The sequence below is a fragment of the Polistes canadensis genome, unplaced genomic scaffold, assembly GCF_001313835.1.
Source record: "Polistes canadensis isolate GaletaPanama2010 unplaced genomic scaffold, ASM131383v1 scaffold_217, whole genome shotgun sequence".
NCBI classification, from domain to species: Eukaryota; Metazoa; Arthropoda; class Insecta; order Hymenoptera; family Vespidae; genus Polistes; species Polistes canadensis.
The window spans coordinates 197960-216081 of NW_014569764.1; the positions used below are offsets into that span (position 1 = coordinate 197960).

The 18122-nt window shown below is 30.6% G+C and overlaps 1 protein-coding gene across 2 annotated transcripts; it reads left to right on the plus strand.

Moving 5' to 3' along the window:
* Positions 1-6064: 6064 nt before the first annotated feature.
* On the plus strand, positions 6065-10384 carry LOC106790141 (pancreas transcription factor 1 subunit alpha-like). 2 transcript variants are annotated; one of them, XM_014754869.1, is made up of 4 exons: positions 6065-6369; positions 6699-6900; positions 7132-7414; positions 10338-10384. In XM_014754869.1, exons 1-3 carry the CDS (start codon positions 6065-6067, stop codon positions 7408-7410), a joined length of 786 nt encoding a protein of 261 aa, XP_014610355.1. In that variant the 3' UTR covers positions 7411-7414; positions 10338-10384. The 2 variants fall into 2 exon arrangements, 1 of the variants encoding a protein (XP_014610355.1); XR_001382054.1 differs by lacking the exons at positions 6065-6369; positions 10338-10384 and having other exon boundaries at positions 6844-6906; positions 7132-7220.
* The last annotated feature ends 7738 nt before the right edge of the window (positions 10385-18122 follow it).

Sequence of the window (18122 nt, forward strand, 5' to 3'; positions counted from 1 at the left end):
ATATATATATATATATATATGCAGTAGTTTTGCATATATTTACGAGTTATTACAGCCTGAATTCTTATAACGCACCAAAGATTTTACGACTACTGTTTTTATATAACGCGATTATTCGCGCGCGTACTACGCGTTATATAATAAAATGTAAGAATATTTCCCGCATTAAAAGATTAAATTTGTCTTAATTGAGCATTATAATGTTGTCTTTATTGGTAGTGATCTTTTTATGCCTCGTAATTAGTATGTTTTCATTTTATTTTTGGCCACCTCGTGCAACCAACGATTAAATAGTTTACGAAAAAGAAATAATTTCTTAATATTCATATCTAAAATACATATTATTTCATAAACAAATTGTATAATGCATAAGTTATATTATTTCCATATCGTTATATCAATTCTTCTTATAGCTTTTTCTACAAAATATACTTGTATCAATATAATTATTTAAAATTATCGGTATAATTAAATCTAATGATATTCATATGTTTGGTATTTATGATAATATAAGTGTAACTATCATTAAAATAACATAAATTTATTGATAAATAATATCTAATAATAAATGTATTTAATGAACTTTCTAAGCGTGTTTATGTATGTATCGATCATTGGTATAATTGTACAATAATTAACACATTAATGGAGGTATTATTGAAGATGATGACTATGATATATTCAGGGTGGTGGTATGATTGCCGCGTGGAATTACGACAGTGATATCGCTTTGGAAAATTTCGCGCCTTTCCTGGTCAGCCTGATGATCGTCGTGAAGATCGTTAACTTTATTTTCAACAGCGCCAAGGTATGTACCAGTGTGTAGTTGTGTATATAAGAGATAAAGTTAGACCTCTCCATTAAATATTACCGTCATATAAAATGATATCTTCTCATAGATGAAAAAGCTTTTGGTGACGATGCAAGACGACTGGAGAATGGCCATGAAGAAGGACGAAGAGATTCGTATTCTTCGCGATTATTATTCCATTGGAACGTTGTTGAGCAAAGGTTATGCTGGTACAATCAGATTTATCTCCTATAATTTTTTACATTATCTTGGAATTGTTCTTTTTATTTTTTATTTTTAAACAATTTTTCGAGAATATTTACATCTCGAAATGTTGTTCTTTTTATTATTTTATATTTCTAAATATTAATATTATATTATGTATTATTTTTAAGAAATAATATGAGAGTTTAGTTTTTATTATTAATTTTGATAATATAATTGATAAAGTGATTTAAATTATGCACCAAAGATAAACAAAAAATTAATTATTATTAATAATCAATATTCTTGTCCCAACAGTATATTAATATATATGAGTTTCAAAGGGAAAATTGAAGACAGTTAAKAAATTTTGATGAACAAATTTATTTGATCTTGTTGAACGTTTCGTCCCTTACTGGGGACTTCCTCAGCAACTCGATCACCTAGTTCACGCGTCAATACATATTATTTTAGAGTCATACATTATAATAAATTAATTAATCCTAAACAACCTTACTTCGTCACATGTAATCATATAGTATATGATTTCATTTTCCCTTTGAAACTCATATATATTAATTATTATAATAATCACACACATATTAATAATTAAGGATTAATTCTTTCTATTAGAGTTTATACATTACGTTTATTTACAATACAATTTTGTTATTAACTATAATAATATAAAAACAATGAAGTATAAAGAAATTAATTGTATTATATTATTATATATATAAATTATTTACAAAGAATTATCTATTTGTAGAAACAATTTTTTTAATTTTTTGTAATTTAGATCACACACACACACACACACACACGTATAGTATATTATATAATATATAGTACATATAGAAGTATTTGAGTTAAAAATTATATACTTTTGAAGAAGGTTAATAGTTGAATTTTATTTTCTAGTATGTGTCTACGGATCGATGATGCCATTTTTAATGGTTCCAGTGATGACACTTTCATCACAATTCTTGGGTTTAGCTGGAAACGAAACGGAACAGTATCCTTTGATATTTCATGCGGAATATTTCGTTAACATGGAAAAATATTATTATTTCGTATTGATACATTCGTATTTTGGTACTATTGGATTTTGTGCTGCTGTTGTTGGAATCGATTCGATGTTCGTATTCTATGTACAACATATTTGTGGAATCATAACGATTTTAGGGTAAACAAAAATATAATATTGATTTTAATCGAAAAATGAAAAGAAAATTAATGTTTTATTTGAATTTTTTGAAAATTTATTTTTATGAAGAAAAAATTAATTTGGTAATTGATTTTTTTGTTGTTTTTATTCGTCCAGTAATCGTTTGGAAAATGTTATCAAAGACGGTGACATGAACGTCGATGTCTATCCAGATAAAGCAAATGATAAAACTAGCAAAGTCGCTGGAGATTGTGTTGTATTACATAATCATATTATACAGTTAGTATCTATTAATGAATAACGGTTAAATATATATTTTTGTTTAATACGTTTTACGTCCTATCTAATTTGAATTTTGTTGTATCTTTTTAAGGTATTCTCAAATGATCGAATCAGCGAATACAATATCTTTCTTTGTACAACTTGGACTTAACATGGTTTGCATTAGTTTCACGGGGTTTCAGGTAAACTTCGTGAAATATTATTTTTACCTTTTACGGACGAATGACCCACGTACATATGTGTGTGTGTTCGAAGTTAATTATCAGCACATTAAAGTTTTCTTATTTTTAAATTATTTTTTTTTTTTCAAGTAAATATTATTAAATACATTATCGAAAATATTGTTTCAATAAAAGATCAATCAAAGATTCATTTCAGATGAAAAATGTCGTCATAAAAAATTAATAAATCGTTGAGAAGAAGATAATTTAAAAAAAAAAGCAAAGAGATCATGCAAACGAATTGGTTATTTTTTTTTACAGAACGCGATGTATATATTTAAAATGAATATTTTTCTTTGTGACCAGGCTGTGATGCACTTGAACAAACCGGATGAAGCGTTCAGATATGGCTCATTCGCCATTGCACAAACTTGCCACTTGTTGTTCGAAAGTTTGCCAGCACAACAATTATATGATCATAGTATACGAGTATGCGAATACGCGTAAGTATTATTTTATTTAATTAGATAATCGATCGATAATATTTGAACATAAATGTTTGTTTAATTTAATGTTTACATTTTATCATCAGTGGAAATGGGAATTGGTATCGTGCTTCATTAAGAACAAGAAAAATTTTAAATCTCATTATACTTAGAAGTCAAACGCCTATTCAATTAACTGCAGGCAAATTTTATACTTTGAATTTGGAGAATTTCAGTGCGGTAAGAAATAAATAAGAAAAGTCATTGAAAATGAATGATAATAATCAATTTTTTTTACGAGAATCTTCAAATAAAATATTCACATCTCATACAACAGAATATCATTTTCTGTTTTAAACTTACTTTTCACTAATTACATTTCTCGTATAATGTTTAAGGTTGTACGCACTTCGTTCTCCTATTTCACAGTCCTCTGTTCAATGCGATGATTTACAAAACTGAGCCTAGTTATTCGTTCAATCTTCGAGTCATGGATTATGGTTGGATCAGTGACGAATTACCTCAAAGAAGAAACATATTTTAGTTTTAAAATGATATATCTTAAAACATATATATATATATTTACATAGTGTATATTTAATTGATAATTATGAATGTCATGTATCTACAATTACTAGTATTTTATTTGCAGTTTTTCAATGCAGAAGTCACGATGGAAATAGAACGCGTGCCTGTACTGACCATATGTTTGTCTTCTAGCTAATTCGTTTATAAAGATCGACGACAGATTGCCGAAATTTCAAAAACTAGAGGGGGGAAATAGAAATCTATCATAGGAAAGTTCTGCTCTAATTGGATTGAAAATGAGCTGGCTCGATGAAAGGACCATAACGACTTTCCACGATGATCATGATTTTTAGTGGAATCAATGAAAATTCATTTTCCACACAATCTATCTCTCTAATATATATTTTCTATCATTATATTTCAAGAGGCCAATTAATTTTTCTAACGATAAATAGGTATATTTATAAATCGTAAGATCACATTTCGATCAAACAAGAATAAAATGATTTTCGTGAATATTTTCCTTTTCGTTTAATGAAAATAACGAATCATGATTTTGAATTTTTCTCGTACGTTATTATTAATTATACATTTAAATAATAGAAAGTAATGTTACGAAAAGGAAAGAAAATACATTTACATAAATAACAGTATCCAATATAACACCATTGAATAACTACTATTCATTTCCGTTAACTTAATAGACTCATATATAAATAATTGCGTTAAAGATTGACAAAATGATTAGCGAGCAAAGTTTAAGTATCGAATTTTGTTACAATTATTTATAAGTTTATTTAAGTGTTAATTCTCGGATAAGAGAGGTGTGTTCGATAATGTTCGCATTTGGATAAAATAATTGTTTGAAAAAAAAAAAAAAAGAAGAAAAAGAAAAACGCAAAACATATCAAATCATAATCTTAAATCGCATTGATAAAATCGGAAAATGAATTTCAAGTAAAAATGATCGAATTCCCGTTAAGTGAGACCCCATCTGAATTCGTCCGTCCGTCTGTCCGTCCTTCCTTCCTCTTTTACAGAACACTTCATTTATCCCGAGATCTTTTAAATAGAACACCTTGCGAAGAGGGTCTCAAGGCAAACCGTCTTAGATGGATATCGCTAATTGTCTTAAGGCGAATGCCTTTGGTAGCACGCGACCGTTGTACCCTCTTTTTAGCGTGCCCTCCACTCGACACAATTTTAAACTCCCTAGTTCACTCTCATTCCCGCCAACGAAAAGATTATCTTGGTATCTTCTTAGAATTTAAAGGGATCACCGAACGATTCCATCGATTCTACTCCCTTTATGTCGTCGCCCCTTTCTTTAAGAAAAAAAAAAAAAATGAACTACCGTAATAAATCATCAGCGAACCGTAACAATCTACATATTATATGTATATATTATATATATATACACTATTATATTTATATAATATCTTTATGCATTTTACTATTGTTAAGAATAAAATTTGTTATAATATTTTTTGATGTATCTAGGATTACAAAAAGATCTGGGAGGGTACAACTCATCTTTTAGTTTTTAATCAAGATTCATCCTTTCGAAAGAAAATTCTACAACTGGATTTTCGGTATTATTATAATATTGGAATGATATGTTATAATAATTAATATCTTTAATGTGATAGAACAACTTATTGAACATTTCTATCAGATATTTATTATTCTTTTTTTTTCACGCGTGTCTTCGGTGTCTCTTTAAACTCATGGTGTCCCTTGCAGGTACGTCAGTACAGGAAGCAGGATGTGTGGTAGCATTCTCGCTAGAAAGAGGAGTTCGCGAAGGGAAAATAAAGAATTGTGGAGAGGGTAGATAGAGGCGCAGGAGGAGTTGGACTGGGCCCACCAGGTGCACGTATTACCTATAAGGATGAGCACGAAACCAAGTGGGAACCATATGTTGATGCGGCAAAGAACTCTATGGCACGCGCCACACTCAAACTCGAGCCTTTACAACGCGAAGATCTCTCACCGTGTCTCTCTGTCACTTTTTCTGTTCCTCGAAACTTTCTTTATTTAGGTTGCCATCTCTTTTTCTCTTTTTTTTTTTTTTCTTCGATAAAAGTGTGAATTCGATAATACCGGAAATAGAAGAGAAAGAAAGCAAGAAAGAAAAAAAGAAAGAAAGGAAAGAAGGAAGTAAGGAAATAAGGAAGAAATCCAAAAGATTTCACAAGTTGTGTGTCACTCACATTGTGAGAAAGTAGAAAGAGGAAGGAAGATTAAAAGAAAAATGGCCAGAATACGAGTACTTCGATCGTGAAAGTGAAATTCGATTGAATCTCAAAGTGAAATCAAGCTGCGCGATGTTAACGAAGGAAAAGCGTTCTCATTGAACGAGGATATGTTCTGGGGGGATATTGATGATCATTTTTGAAAAAAAAAAAAAAACAGAAAAACAGTGCATGCAGGATTTTAACTGATAATGGCTTTACTTTCCAACCATCATAGCGATTATCAATCCTGTTCCTCGGATATGTTAATGTCCTCTTATCCGACAACAACCGGGAGGACATATGATTCTCTTTATCCATCCCCATACAATTCACCAAACTGCGAACAAGTTAAGACAATGTACGGGGAAAATTATGTCTACAAAGGTGAATTAACGCCAAGAAGAGAACTTGAGAATCTTGATTATGCGAAGAACTTGGAAGCTGAATATTCGAGGACACCGGAGGGATACGAGAGAGGTCCTTGTGGTGTTATGACACCCGTTACACCACAACGGTTAGTTTGTTCCTTTACAATGGTTCTATTCTGTGTTGCTTGTTTGTTTGTTTGTTTGTTTTTTTCTTCTTCTTATTATTTTTATTTCTATTCCCTAACGATACATTTTACAGGAAAAATCTTCAAATCAAATGAAAATTTATCGACGATAATCGGTAACTTTTTCCGAATTTAATTTTAATCGTAGCAATCACTTTGTTTACATGTTATTATCGTTCACGAATTTGATCACTGTTGAAAAAAAAAAAACAAGAAAATTATGTATCTCACGCACAATTGATACGTGCCGATTCAATTGTTGGAATGCAACATATCAATGATTTTCACAGATACGATAGTCAACATCGAATTGATCATGGAATGTCACCTAGGACGACCTTGTACGAAGACAATTCAATGGAATATCATTCGACTGCTTATTGTTATGAAAATCTCCAACAAAAATCTAAATATCAATCTATTGAAAACGACAAGGCAGTTTGTACGATCACCGAGTCGCGGAGAAATTGTTGGGATGGTATATCTTCGACAGCTCAGGTTCGGAAAATTTGTTATTAACAATTCTCAGTTTCAGTACGGATCCAAACTGTAAATATTTCATTTAAAAAACATTATTTTTGTTTTATCTTTACTCAATAGCACACGGTGTCTGTTTTTTTTTCAAACTGATCATTTTATTAACCACATTGTTTCATTTTCATTGTTTACATTTTATTTAATTAGTTTTAATTTAATAAATTTTATCTGTCGGGGGGTTTATAGAAAAATCAGTCATCTCCAACGACACAGCCAAGAAGAGGAAGACGACGTTCTAGCGACGTACCACCATCGCCGAGTGTTTTAAAACGACGGAGATTAGCTGCAAATGCACGTGAAAGACGTCGCATGAATGGTTTGAATGACGCCTTTGACAAACTGCGCGAGGTTGTACCAAGTTTAGATAGTGATCATAAGCTCAGTAAATTCGAGACACTTCAAATGGCTCAAACATACATCACCGCACTCTGTGAATTACTTGAAAAACATGATGGAAAGAGATAAAAAGGTGAGCTCGATCAAAAGATTGTAATATTTGGCTTAAAAAATTCGTATCGATTATTTGCGATAGTTATTGATACTAAACTTATCAACATTTTTCATGTATACGTATTCCTATCGTGAGTGTTCAAATGGCCGCTTAAAAACAAAACCATATATTATAATTTAAAATAAGATTTTAGATAATTGGATAATGTGTGTACAAAATATGTTGTTTTATTTATTTATGAATAATGAACATTTTATGCGTTTTTTCACTGCATTTTTTTTTTTATAAATTATTACATTTTTACAAATTACAAGACGTGGTCATTTGATCTTACGTGATAGGTTTAGCGTTAAATTAACCTCCTTGGCATACAATAACGTCTGGGAAGCGTCATTTTGTTTATACTTTATAATATTTACTAATTTATTATTTTCAAGTGTTAACTTAATTATCATCTATTCGTATTTTATATCAATCTTATTACTTAATGATAATATTTTGAAATGTAAATATTCCGTTGGATTTTTAATTATTAACTTACCGTTTTGTTAAGTCAAGTTAAATAATATTTTTGAAAAACAACGAAATTCGTTTGATTTACATTTTAAAAAATCTTAATTAATATTATTATTAATTAAAATATTTTGTCCTTGGTAGAAAAAATGTGTATATATAAATACATACTTAAAATAAGGAGTATAAACATGATATTAATTATATATAATTTATGTTAAAAATAGAAGATATTTGAACTAAATGTCGATACGAATTTTTTAAACAAATCCCGATGTAAAAATTAATTCATTAATTCTATTTGATTAATATGTAATTTGAAAGGGTAAAATTATTTGTGATTCTGAAATTCCGACGACTGATTATGGATAGATCAATATGCGATAAGTTTAACACGAAATAATTATTTAAGTATTACGTTTAATAAATATTATAGATTAAGCGCACAAAGAGAGAAAAAAAAACCGATTTTATTAGTAATATTATAATTAATATAAAAAGAGAATTAATAATATGACAAAGGAGATGTGCCATTGAATGTTAATACTCTTGATTTGGTCTGTTCACTTGTATCACTATGTTCCTTTTTATCATTATTAATGATTCATTAACTTAACACATTTTTTTTTTAAATGTAAATATATATTAATTGTAAGTAATATTTGACATAATATCTCTGGTCCGTAACGCGTGTGTACTTAAATGTAATAATTTTAGTTTAAATAATACAATAATGTGTTTAATTAATAATATCCAAAGATTAATTATAATAGAAATTGATTAAACATTCACATTTTTATGTACGATATAACTTTTCCGTCCAATGATCTATAAAATCATGTGTGTTTCGTTAAAAATTCCAATCCCGTTCTTAAGATAAATATATATGTATACCTATGTTGTAAAATGTACTTTTTAAGTAATTCGCAAATGATACTTTTCTTCTAAGATAAATTATTAGAAAATTAAGGAAAAATATACAGCATCAGACCAAAGAAGTATTTATTCAAATCGTAATTTCGTGTGTCATCGCGATTAGTTTCTTTCCGAACAGTATTCTCGATAGATAATAAGAATGATTTTAAGTATCAAAAAATGTTCTGTTGTATTCCTGTATTATTATTATTATTATTATAGTTATTATTATAAGAAATTTTGTAAATAAAGGATTGTGAGAAACGAAAAATATTGGTTTAAATAGGATCACTCTAACAAAAAGCAGCTTGCAAGCTAACGAGATATAATCTAAAACCAATTTCAAACCCTTTTTCTATTTTTATCTTTTTCCCTGAAAAATGAAAAGAAGAAAATTTCGATCAAAAATTTGGACAACAGAATAGGTCGAGGCAAAGAGATCTATCATTTCTCAACAGTCGTGGGCGGACAGCGGAAAAAGTGACCGACAATGGGGGGAAAGAGGGGTGGGGGGGTGGGTGGTTCGTCAAGTAATTTGCACGATTATTTTCCTTTGTCATGTGTCGAATCATTCTATCAATAAAAGATTTGATTAAAATATTGTTATTTCTACGTGTTATTTTTTTCATTTCATGTTATGGTATAAAAAAAAAAAAGAAAAAAAATAAGAAGAAGAAGAATTTCTTTCGAAATGACAACGTTATTGTTCGGAATAACGAAAAAAAAAAAGGGATAAAAAAATGAAGAAGGTAGAGAAACAAGCAGGACGGATTTAACGAAGCGGTTAGCGGAATTTCTGGGCGTTACTGGAAATGGTCAAACGATGAGAAAAAGGATCTCACGTAAAATCGATTATAAATGCGATTTTCTCTGACCGTAACCTTTCCACACCCATTTGATCAAGAAAATAAATTAACAAACATAGAGACACGAGATTTCTTTTGCTTTGTCTATATTTCAACTGTTACTCAATCATTTTTTATATTCCATAAACCAATATTATTTCAAATTCAAAATGAAAACGTTTATCAAACGAATATTACTCAGTTTTTCTTCTTCTTTTTCTGTTGAAAAGAATTTGTTTGCAATTATAACAAAAGTCAAGTTGATCTTTGTAATGATCTTGAAAAATATTTCTTTAAATATAAAGTAATTAATGTTATAATATTCTTCTATTGAAATCAAAGATAATTGTTATCCAAACAATTTTTCTCAAAAATGCTGTAATACAATTTGAACATTTTTTTATATACAAATATTATAATATAATATTATTTACTGTATAAAACATAGTTTAATAAATTGAAATATGTTACTTCAAAATTAAATTAATTATTTTAGTATAATTAGAGAAAAGGTTAACCTATATTTTATTAATTGAAAAATCGTGAAAAACAAAAACTCTCTTTTATTCTCGTTTATAAACAAACCGAAAATATAATATGAAAATATTGATTTAAAGAATCGTGAAAGTTATCGATGAGAAGGAATAATTCGTCACGGGACGTTGCAGGTACGAAGACGATGCAACCTTCGATCGAAAAATTTCGTGACACCTCGCTACCCTTATGGTGTTAAGAAAGAAATAAGATTAGACATATCGAGGTTTACCACCATCTGACACCGTATCGAAAGAATTTGCCACCAATCCTTTCGTTCTGACCCATAAACTCGTTAACCCCTTTTGTTAATATCACAATTCTGTTTTCCAAATGTATTTAATATTTTTCAAAAATTCAAAATTTCATATTCTACGAATGTATTATTATCATTAATATTCATAACAAAATTTTCTATCATCATTATGATGAATAATTGCAAGAAGAAAATTTTCTAATCTATTAATATACATATATAAATCTATGAGAATGAACAATCGTGTTGTTTGAAGTTATTTTTTCATATAGTCATTCATCCAACGAAAGTTAAAGATTGCTGAAAAATAAAAGACGAATTAGTTGCGGCAGTCTCTTAGTTATAGGCCGACAAAAGGAGTTGGCTATTAGATTAGTCCTCGAAAGAACTTGCCGACAAGATGACTAAGGTATCCTGCTTACTAGCTTCGAACTCTTCTAGCTGAAGACGTTGTCGTCTAGAAGCAAACGAATCCAAGAAAACTGTTTTCTCAACGGCTTTGCCGACTTCCCTGAAGATGATTTCAATGCGTGGAACCGTACTCGGACATTTTTTTCATATCGTCGAAAAGAAATGATGGAATGACTGTTAAGAGTTTCCATCGTGTGTGTGTGTGTGTGTGTGTGTGTGGTATATAACTATATTAAAATATAATTCTATATAATTAATTATACAAAAGGGAAATATGTTGTGCTTGAATAAAAATTCTATTCCATAATTATATTTCATATTATTAAGATGAAACTTATTTTAGGATGGTATCCGAAAATTTTCAAACTAGTGGATGGTTTTTTCAGAGGAATGTGTTATTTATTATATAGGGAGAAATGGGGAAATATCGATCTGGTAAGATTTGCGAGTGACTCTCAAGAATGGGACAACATTTAACGCTATTTCATTCGCGGTCCAATTACTGCGTTCAGTAATTTATAAAATGGTGGTAATTTGTAAAATATTTGATGAAAACTCATAAAAATGTACATTATTCATTTCTAAATAAAAAAAATAATATACATACATATATATGTATTGTAGTTAGTTTTATTAAAAATTTAATAATAATAATTGTGTGAATTTTTATTAAAAAAGAACATAATATTTTATTACAAAATTTGATATCTAATTAAATCTCATTTGATWTACAGATTGATGCAGTCATAATCGATGATGTGAATGTTTTGAAATTGGGTAAGCAAATCTATTATCAAAATTACAAGATCATATATTTTTTTATAATTTCAGAAAGATTTTTACCATAATCTCATTCTTTTTATGGTTTTAGAAAGACGTTTACCATCGTCCCATTCTTTCTATGGTTTTAGAAAGACGTTTCTCATCGTTCCATTGAAATCATACTAATCAAAAGTAAAATATACAACTACATACATACGTTTAAATATTTATTTTTTTCTTTTCTTTAATTTTTTAGGAATATATTAATTTTCAAATGGATCTCCGATACAGCAACCTCCCGATATTGCTTACAGTGTCCATAGAATTTGTATGGTGCAACGTAAGTACTGCCGGACTGATGGCTGACGTTTGTTGCATTAGAAAATGTTAACTTCTCGTATCGTTAATTAATTGTAATGTGAATTAAATGATTTATTGAATGAATTATTTAATTACGCGTGTGCAATTGTTGTTTAAATGTTATTAATTTAAATTCATTTTATTTCGTATAGTATTAAATTCACATAAATAATTCAAGACACGTTCAATTGATTCTAATTAATTGTTCGAATGATTATTTATAAATATTGTAACTTGTTTAATTTTACATTAATGCTATATATATATTATTTCCTATAAGTATTAACGCAATTAGTATATACTTCTGTAAAAATAATCCTTCTTTTGGTCAACAAAATAATTAATAATCTAATAAATCAATAAAATTACCAACAAATAAAAATCTTCAAATGTTTCACATCAGTCGCGCGTGTGGGTTATTTAATTTATTTTTTCACAAATTGACATATGCATGTTTTAACACATACATATATATATATATATATATGTAATGATCTATCAATATATTTAATTTACAAATATTTATTTGTAGATAGACACGGATTATGTTATTCAATCGATATAACATATGTTATAAGAATTAGTTTTATGGCGAATGTATTTGATTATATTTTGTCATGGAGAAATAAAACGAAAACGATGACAGAGAAAGGAGAAAGGACAAGCCACAAATGAGTATCTCTCTTCAACGGCAGATGCCCGAGAAATTATGCGAATCGTGTGGTACAGAAGTGATAAAAACAGGTTCCTATATATTTATGGTATTTTCTAGAAATAATTTTTACTCTTAAACCACATCTAAATAAAACCTAAAACGTGCGACTCCTTCCACTTTCTTTTTTTCTTTTCATCATGGTAAGAAAGAAGAAGAAGAAGAAGAAGAAGAAAAAAGAATGAAAAGGAGAAAAAGGAAGAAAAAGTAAAAAAATGAAAAGCAAGCGATCACGCAGATCGTACACGTTTGTGTATGTGTATATACATGTATATCATCAGCTATCTCCCTTTTTTTTTTCTACATTCAGCTTCCTTTACACTTCCTTTTGCATTATTATTCTCATCGTCCGTACCTCCCTTATTTTTTATATTATTTATCTTCCTTACAGGAAACATATATTTTTTATTGGAACTGCGTCAGTTGCTTCGAAATAAAGGAACCGGTAAGTGAGTCTCAGAACCCTATCATCAGAGTGATAACATATGAAACATTCTCTTCGTTGGTAGCTTACGTGTTCTCTTTTAGAACATACGTAAATTAATTTGTTTAAATAAAATGATAATAAAGACAAAAAAAAAGCAAATAATATTGTTCATTATTAGATCATAATTTTACACATTGGGATTATAAATATAATAATATAAAAATACAGGAGAATAAAATTATTTCTTTTTTTCGACACAATATATGTTTCCCTTACGTGTACTTCTCCAAGTTGTACTCTCCCAGTGGGTGCACATGAAAATTCATAGTTTGTATACGTATACCCCATGTCGCGAGTATTATTACCAAGTCTCGTAACATTGTATTATCGACACGGCACGCGCCCTGTCCGAAATATGGTGAACAGATGAGCACGATGAATACATTCGAGACTTTGTGGTACCGTATTCACGGTGAGAATCGCGAAAATGATTCCGATGTCGTGGTATATAGTGATTTCGTGAAAGACTTTTGACAAAATATATATATATATATATGCACGTATAAGATATAATATATAAATATATAGATGCCATACGTGTAAAATAAATAAAAAAAAGGAAGGGCTCGCGTACGCCAAATGTTACGCACAAATCTTTTGAATAAGGAAGATAAACATTTTCATGATAAAACTTCGTCGTCGTTTAGTAAAATCTTCTCTTACAATATATATATATATATAATATAATATATATTTAATTTAACAAACGTATCGCAGCTATAAAATTCAAACCGACGTATTCCGTTCGCAGCTTTATTACACACACGATAGCTATTTTATTTAAATTATATTACATCGTTACACGGAAGTGGATCGTTAGCTATCGAACTAGTTGAAAGAGAGACAGAAAGAAAGAAAGAAAAAAAAAAAACCGAAAAAGAAAAGAGTATAGAAGAAACGTTTATTCTATCGAGCAATTAAGATGTAGTTAACCCTCTGTATCTCTCCGTTTATGGTAGCCCAGCAATTGACTACGGACACGCTTCGTTGGCCGTCCTGTAACCGATGCAACAGATGACACTGACTTCTCGATGGCACCAGCCAACCTATCACGAGGGTACGGGCCATCCCCATTTGTTGTTCGTCCCGTGGACTCGTGCCATGTGGTGATCCCTCTTCCGACCCAAAAACCAACCCCCGACACGTCATCGAAATACCTAATTTACTTTTCGACTACTTTGACTTTCCCCCTTGCCCCCTTGTGCCCACTCCTACTACAACTGCCCCCTCTTCTAACTCCTCTTTATTTCCCACTCCCGTTACTTTACTTATTTTTTCTTTTTTGGTTTTTTATCTTTATTCAACAATGAAGATGACTGTGAATAAATTCTATTTGTTTGTTTTAAATACGTTGAAAATTTTTCATAGGACTATAGTTTGATAACAAATAGCTTTGAAACCGGTGAACGATTAGAGAAACGTTAGATCGCAAGGGTTAAGTATCTGCATTTTCTTAAAGAGTAACTTCGTACGGTATCTTTAGAAGAATAAGAAGAAGAAGAAGAAGAAGAAGATTACCAGTCGACACATGATGAGAGAGACTCTTATATACTATCTTAACAGACCCGATCGGACTCTTCGCGACTAGGTTCGCGAACGATTTTCTCTTAAGTTCGACAGGAAACGTCCATTAGAGAGATCTTCTCGAAGGTGGATTTATGATGCCGAGATCTTTCTTTTATTTTTATCTGTTTGCCTGAATGGTCCGACTATTGTCTCTCTCTCTCTCTCTCTCTCTCTCTCTCTCTCTCATTCTTTTTCTTTCTTTCTTTCTTTTAAGTGCTATGCCACGTGGCCAACTGCGGCTAACCTATTTGCCATCCTCACTTACACGAGTTCACGACCTGCTACTAATTTAACGCAAAGATTTTACAGTTAGCACCTTTCGGTATTGTTAACTATGACCACTCCTTTAATCGATGTCAAGATTGTTACTACCCTAAGTTTCTAAGCGAAGTGTCGTGTTTATATAGGGGCGAGTTGTCAAACGATAATACAAAACTATTAAATTATTTTAACGATCACTTTTAAGTATTTGTTAATTAAAATAAAATCGATTGTCCAACGACGTTATTAAAATTTATCGTATTTATCTTCTTTCTTTTCCAAGGGGTAGAATAAAAACGATCGGTGTGTCGATTGATTTTTAATTTCAGATTAAATTTATTTTACACAATGATATAATATAATATATTTATATATAAATGTAATATAAAAATAAATGTTTCATTTTTTATATTACGTGTTTACATTGATTCAATTTTCTTATAATAAATTCTATATTTATGAAATAAAAAAAGTAATCATATAATAATAATCGAACGATATACCATAACGCGACGTTTAGAAAATCGTTCTTATATAATAAAAACAATCGTTTAATTTAATTTGGCCATTTATAAAAGTTCAAATCATTTTTCCAACTATGATATAATATAATCACTTGAGAATACGATTACATATATATATATAATATATACATGGGTTGATTGTGACTGTCAAGGGTGTAGAAGAAGAAACGGGAGGAGTTTATAGGAATCGGTAGGGCATGACCGAAGTTGTAGGGTGTTTCGTGCAATTGCTCACCCCACGTGCCAGTCGCGTGGCAGCGAAGTCTCGGATCGCTGGTGGATTGCCGATGAGCTCGCTGTAGCATGCCGGGCCACCACTTCGAAGCCGTAATGTCGTAATGTCGTATATTTCTCTCTCTTTCTCTCTCATTCTCTCTTTCTCTTTCTCTGTTTCTCTTTCTTTCTCACTCTTCTGTGTCATGTGCGAGAAATCGTTGGGCTCGACGAAGCATGACGGCACGCGACTGACTATACTACGAGAAAGAGAATGAGAGAAATAAAGAAAGAAAGAAAGAAGAAAGAAAGAAAGAGAGAGAGAGAGAAAAAAAGAATACTATTGGAGAGTCTTCGCAAACGCATCCTTTTTAATACGTTAACCGTCCACTCACCTACTCGAGATACTAACTTCGCGTACTCTCACGAATTCCACTCTGTGAAAGATGGGAATGGAAGAAGAACACACGACGATGAGGTGGATGAGGAGGAGGTATGAGGAGGTAGGAGGAGGAGGAGGACGAGGACGTGTTGCAGATTCGAAAGAGGTTCGAACGTTGTCGATCGGGCGCGCATAAACGAGCGTGACTCGACGGAATTACGTATCCGTTGTTTAGAATTTATTGTGGCTAACGGGAAGATGATGACCGTACGATTATCCTAAGTATCGTCTTTTATCCTTTACCGTACATCTCTCATCGTTCCTATCTAACGCTATGTTTAGTCACGGGAATTTAAATTCTTACTCCCACATGAATATTGAAGTTTTTAACAGTCCCTAAGGATTGGAAAACCAAAAAATTCAGAATCCCGTCGTCGTCGTCGTCGTCGTCGTCATCCATAAGACATACACGACATACTTACTTACTTACTTACTTACTTTACGTCATGATCGAATACACTTAAATCTTCATTTACGTTTATTCTTCTTTTTTATTTTTCGGTGCTCTGTTTTATATTCCTCTTTCTCTCTTTGTCTCTCTTTTTTCTTCATTTTATATACAGAAGTTTGCATTTGCGAAGAATAGGTAACCAAGCGTGTCGATTCACTAACGAACCTCATGCATTTCGACCGTTGATCGCGAGAGACTTGTGAGATATCTTTGAAATCTCCCGCCGAAAAGGTGCCACGTGATCTCCGAGGCGTGACGATGTCGTTACGAACCCACGAATGAAAATTTTCTTTAATATGTATATGTGTGTGTGTGTTTGTATGTGTGTGTCGTGAATTGCGAGAACAGACACGCGCCAATTTTTCATTTAAATTTCGCGCTTTAATGTCTGACCGAAGTGAGGACTTAGCGTGATCGTTACGAATTAACCATAACTAATGCTTCTTCTCTGATGTTTGTGCTTGCCGTGTTGGCACGTGCTTCGTCTTCACAAAAATTTCATTCTATTTTTCACGTAGAAACAAAAGAAGAAAAAAAAAAAAGAAAAAAAAGAGAATATACGTGTATGTATGTGTATACGTGTGTCGTTTAGTTCTATGAAATATTTTTCGAAAGAGGGAAGCAGCGATTTCCGTAACAGTGTGTAACAATAAACGAGGGGTAGGTGCCGCGACGATGCGTGTCGAGAAATAATCAAAAAAAAAAAAAGGTGGATCGATTTCAATATGTTACCTCGACTATGTCTAATGATTCATAAATTGGCTTTAGCCCACCCCAGGTTATAGACATACTATATACTATATATTATTACTACTACTATTACTACTACTACTACTACTATAGTTCTTTAGCGATCACGTTAAGGGTGGGCTCATAACGATCGAACGGCCCATCTTATTATTCGACGATTATTGAAATAAAGTTTGATGGGCAAAATCGATCGATCGATTCAGATCGGTTGATCGATCTGAAAAATCTTGACTAGTTGATAAAAATAACACGTAAAGCGGAAGGCTTCATGATATTATATTAGCATGATTTTTAAATTGATAATAACAATAATCGTCGAGGTTTTTTATTTTTAACACTGAACGTACCACCAACGGTAATCGTCGAATTATCGATTTTTTTTTTTAATCTTGAATTAAAATTTGACTTTCAATGTTCTTGTTTATCTTCGTTCGAATTTTACACAATAATTATTATTACAAATATATAGTTATATTTTATTATCAACTTTTTTTTCCTCATTTTATTAGGACTTTGTCTTGTTATAATACCTTTTTTTTATTGCTATTTCTAGGAGCGATTTATTATAATATTAATATTTTATTATATTATACAAATTGTTTGATTTTTTTTTTGTGTGAAGTCAATAATAAATAGATTATTATTTAGAGATTCAATTGTAACATATATATATATATATATATAATATAATTTTCTGTTGAAGATCAATCATTTAACCGTTATT

Excerpts from the sequence above, each read along its gene's own strand:
- LOC106790141 (XM_014754869.1), top strand. The coding sequence starts at position 6,065 with ATGGCTTTACTTTCCAACCATCATAGCGATTATCAATCCTGTTCCTCG. Across the intron at positions 6,370-6,698 it reads ACACCCGTTACACCACAACG|ATACGATAGTCAACATCGAA; the intron begins GTTAGTTTGTTC and ends TGATTTTCACAG. Across the intron at positions 6,901-7,131 it reads GGGATGGTATATCTTCGACA|AAAAATCAGTCATCTCCAAC; the intron begins GCTCAGGTTCGG and ends GGGGGTTTATAG.